This window comes from Vitis vinifera, chromosome 13 (assembly GCF_030704535.1).
Source record: "Vitis vinifera cultivar Pinot Noir 40024 chromosome 13, ASM3070453v1".
Classification (NCBI taxonomy): domain Eukaryota; kingdom Viridiplantae; phylum Streptophyta; class Magnoliopsida; order Vitales; family Vitaceae; genus Vitis; species Vitis vinifera.
Window position 1 is genome coordinate 16,952,454 of NC_081817.1, and position 4,748 is coordinate 16,957,201.

At 42.5% G+C, this 4,748-nt stretch overlaps 1 protein-coding gene across 3 annotated transcripts; it reads left to right on the forward strand.

Moving 5' to 3' along the window:
- The first annotated feature begins 510 nt into the window (after positions 1 to 510).
- LOC100250496 (ETHYLENE INSENSITIVE 3-like 1 protein) lies at positions 511 to 4,105 on the forward strand. 3 transcript variants are annotated; one of them, XM_010660723.3, is made up of 2 exons: positions 511 to 754; positions 1,629 to 4,105. In XM_010660723.3, exon 2 carries the CDS (start codon positions 1,815 to 1,817, stop codon positions 3,663 to 3,665), a length of 1,851 nt encoding a protein of 616 aa, XP_010659025.1. In that variant the 5' UTR covers positions 511 to 754; positions 1,629 to 1,814; the 3' UTR covers positions 3,666 to 4,105. The 3 variants fall into 3 exon arrangements, with proteins under 3 accessions (XP_010659025.1, XP_002276380.1, XP_059598176.1); XM_002276344.4 differs by having other exon boundaries at positions 1,641 to 4,105; XM_059742193.1 differs by having other exon boundaries at positions 513 to 754; positions 1,554 to 4,105.
- The last annotated feature ends 643 nt before the right edge of the window (positions 4,106 to 4,748 follow it).

Sequence of the window (4,748 nt, forward strand, 5' to 3'; positions counted from 1 at the left end):
GGTCGGCCCACCTGTGAACCAAAGAAAATTTTGATTATACAATTATGCATTTATTTATGTAGTATGGCGGTCAGGTCAGGACGTGGATGGACATGACAAGATGGTAAATATATGAAGTCATCAAGGTTATTTCGGTAAGTTCATGTCATTAGATTTATTAGGAATTGACGTCCTTCCACGAAGCTAGGTGCTCTTAGCACAGATGCACGTTCGGACGCCGTCCCGATGTTGAAGGAAGTCTAGAGTACGAAACGCTGAGACACCTGGCATTTCAATGAGGACACGTGTCGGTGGCACGTTCTAACACGAAGCGAATCATTTTGGGTTTGACTCAGAAATGACATCTTACCTACTGTTGGCATCACCGCCGTTTGACTCTCATGTGATTGTATTTTAGTGGGCCTAACCTTTTGGTGTGAGTGGCTAGATGCAAGAGATTCCGCCCCCCCCCCCCCCCCCCCCCACCCCCACCCCACATAAAAGTAAACTCCTCATTGTCTTCAATAACCTAACGCCAGCCCACGGCTTAACCGCGGTTAAATTGACTTAACCATGGTCAAATAACCCCTGAAAAAGTTACTGATCCTTCGCTCTCTTATCTCCTACTCCTCTAATAATAGAAAGAAGAAAAAAGAACTCAGAAGACCCTCTTCTTCTTCTTCTCTCTCTTTTCTATCTTCCTTCTACCTCAGCAGAGCTGCCAGAGGCTGAAGCGCAGCGCTTTCATGGCGGAAACCAAGACCTAAAAGAGCTGGTACCATCATATTCTAGATTTGCTTGTCTTTTCTGTGCACCTATAATTTTTTTTTTCTTTTTGAAACATTTTCATGTCTTTTTTTAAGGTGACGCTTGGATTTTATTGGTATTTAATTTAGTTTGATTAATTGAATGAGAATTTGATTGAGTCAAGTGATCGCTTTGGAGTTTGGAGATGTCTTAATTTTTCTCTATTTATTTATTTGCTTTTTGTTTGGAATTGAGAGTCTGGAATTTTGGTGATTTTATGATAGCTTCAGAAATATAGAACATGCTAGGAAGTTTGTGTCGGATCTGATCACGCCTGGTAGCACGTCGTTTCAGGGAGAGGAACCCGGGCGTTGTGATGGATCTGAGTTTAGGTAGATCTGATTCTGATAGTCTCCACTCTGTTTGGAGGATTTTCCTGGGATGGAATAACTTTGTCCTTGCTTGTATTTTGCATGAATTTTCTCCAAGTTTGATGATTTGTTTTTCCTTAATTTACCTGATATTATTTATTTATTTTTAAACAGATAATATATTCATATTTGTTTCTTAGCAACCAAACAAATTCTTGATCCACATATGATTATGTTTTTGATATTTTAAAGTACTAATACTAAGTTTGGCGATCAAATGCTCTGATTGGATAGAGGAATAGAGTTTTCTTTTGTGGTATGAGAAGGTTGTTCATTTCCTGTTATTTCTTCATCTTTCTACTTTTTAACTTATTGAATTTTTTTGCCATGTATGTTTGTTGTGGACGATTGTTTGTTTAATTAATTGGTTGTAGGGGATTTTCTACCTTTTTGTAGATCTGTGTTATGTTGTTGAAATTTAGCCCAAGGTATGTGAAGAAATTGATAAATTTGGTTTGGATGGCGGTGGAGTTAATTTTGCAGGACAGAATACAATTTGGTCAAATTCTTCAGGTTCATACATCTTAGCGTGCAATCAGTTTGTTGGTGATCTTCAGGTGGAATTGCTTGTGAAGAGCAGAGATTGATTAGAAACCAGAACTGATTTGGACTGTGTTCAATTAAGATCGGGTTTGATTTCTTTGGGTGCTGCGTGGAATGGGAATTTTTGAAGAAATGGGTTTCTGTGGTAATCTTGATTTTCTATCGGCTCCACCAGGGGAAGGAGAGGTGGCTCCTGAAAATGAACCAGAGGCAACTGTGGAGGAGGATTATTCTGATGAGGAGATGGATGTTGATGAGCTTGAGAGGAGGATGTGGAGGGATCGCATGCTGCTGAGGCGGCTTAAAGAACAAAACAAGGGTAAGGAGGGAGTGGACAATGCTAAGCAGCGCCAGTCCCAGGAGCAAGCTCGAAGGAAGAAGATGTCCCGAGCACAGGATGGGATACTGAAATACATGCTGAAAATGATGGAAGTTTGTAAAGCTCAGGGTTTTGTCTATGGTATCATTCCCGAGAAGGGGAAACCAGTGAGCGGAGCATCTGACAATCTCCGGGCATGGTGGAAGGAGAAGGTGAGGTTTGATCGGAATGGCCCTGCTGCGATTGCGAAATACCAGGCTGATCATTCAATTCCTGGAAAGAATGAGGACTGCAATACAATGGCATCCACCCCCCATACCCTGCAGGAGCTACAAGACACCACACTTGGATCACTTTTGTCAGCTTTGATGCAGCACTGCGACCCACCTCAGAGGCGGTTCCCATTGGAGAAGGGTATTGCACCACCTTGGTGGCCTACTGGGAATGAAGAATGGTGGCCTCAATTGGGATTGCCCAAAGATCAGGGTCCTCCCCCATACAAGAAGCCTCATGATCTAAAGAAGGCTTGGAAGGTCAGTGTTCTCACTGCAGTGATCAAGCACATGTCCCCTGACATTGCTAAGATCCGCAAGCTTGTTCGTCAGTCTAAATGCTTGCAGGATAAGATGACTGCCAAAGAGAGTGCCACTTGGCTGGCCATTATCAACCAGGAAGAGGCGTTGTCCCGAAAACTGTATCCTGACAGCTGCCCACCTGTGCCTTTGGCTGGTGGGAGTGGATCTTTTGTCATCAGTGACACCAGTGATTATGATGTTGAGGGTGTGGAAGATGAGGCCAACATTGAAGTGGAGGAGTGCAAGCCCCGTGATGTCAATCTCTTCAATTTAGGCGTAGGAGCCAGAGATAGGCTTATGGTGCCACCACTGGCTCCTTCGATCAAGGGAGAGCTTGTAGAGACCAACTCAGATTTCATCCAGAAGAGGAAGCAGCCACCTGATGAGCCGCATATAATGATGGATCAGAAAATGTATACCTGTGAATACACTCAATGCCCCTACAACAATTACCGTCTTGCGTTTCTCGACAGGGCATCCAGAAACAATCATCAGATGAATTGTCTATACAGGAGTAATTCTTCACAAGGGTTTGGAATGTCGAATTTCCAAATTAACAATGAGAAACCAGCAGCCTTCTCTCTACCCTTTGCTCAACCCAAGGCAGCAGCTCCACCAGTGAACCAGTCTCCTGCTTTCAATGTTTCAGGACTTGGACTTCCAGAAGATGGGCAAAAAATGATTTCTGACCTAATGTCATTCTATGACACAAATCTCCAGCGAAACAAGAGCTTGAATCCTGGGAACCTTAATGTTATGGAAGATCAAAATCAGCCGCAGCAGCAGCAGCAGCAGCAGAAGTTTCAACTTCAGCTAGATGATAACTTCTTCAATCAGGGGGTTATGATGGGTGGCAACATCACTGAAGAAACAAACATGCCCTTAAATCATTCTGTTTTCTCGTCAAGTGAGATCCAGTTTGATCAGTGTAAAGCATTTGATTCTCCATTTGACACCAACCCAAATGACAACATTGCTGACTTTAGATTTGGGTCTCCATTCAACTTGGCAGCAGTAGATTATACGGTGGACCCACTGCCAAAGCAGGATGTATCCATGTGGTACCTTTGAAAACACAAACAGGCATCCCATCTTAGAGCTATCTGCGGAAGTTGGGGAGAGGGGGCCTCTGGTGGAAGGAATGGGATAAAGCTGTATATTCTGGGAGGAAGATCATCTTTGCCTTTAGTGTCTGCTGGGCACGGGGTGAAGTGTTGTTCCTTCTGAATTTTAGTTAATATTTTTGTTGTAGTAGGCGTTGTTAAGGGACTTTATGAACTTGGGTTTCTCTTCTGCCACTCTTCTTTTAATCTTCCAAGTCTAGGTTGTGTAGGTTGCTTTCATTGCAGTACTGAAGAAGGGTCAATAAATAACTGGGAAGGACCCCAACCCCATTACTCACTACTGCTGTTGAAATGTTAGGCGTTTTGGTGTTGCAAAAATTGGTATGGGCATGTAGTTATATTATATATACACATACATTTATAATCTATATATGTGGTTGTTTCTAATCCACCTCCACTTTATAATTGTCTCTTCCATTTATTTATCCTGAAATTATCATATGAATCATGAGTAGTGGGAGATGAAATAGAAAAGGACAATGCCCATCCATGGTCTCATGCTCCATGCGCCTAACCACTTGTCCATTTACACTATTATGAGCATTTGATGGTGAAAGAGATACTTTTTCCAAGTGGTAGACCAGGTCATGGAAAAGTTGATATGGGAGATGGGTGGCTTATCTTCAATCAAAAAGCTGGCACATACTGTTCCCACGAGAAGCATGTGCCCCATCTACTTCGAATCATCTTCACCCTCTTTTTCCATGATGACTTGTTTGTTTTGAAAGAAATGAAAATTAGTTTACAGTCAATTTTATACAATCTAACTGTTGGGACTTTGAAAAAGGACGCTGAGTGTCAAATAATTTGCGACCAGAGATGAGACCCTTTTGGGCTATTTCTGAAAATTGAAAGTGATCCCCTTGTTTGGCATGGAGGAAATTTTCAAAGATGATACCCAGGGAGGAGAAAAATGGAAGGAAAGAGCCTAGGCTTAGTAGAGTCTGGCAAGCTCTCAGAATAGCTGTGACTGTGGCCTGGCCTCTTCTCTTGGCTTTCTTTAATAATTGGCTTGGTGGAACACTTCTTT

Excerpts from the sequence above, each read along its gene's own strand:
- LOC100250496 (XM_010660723.3), top strand. The coding sequence starts at position 1,815 with ATGGGAATTTTTGAAGAAATGGGTTTCTGTGGTAATCTTGATTTTCTA.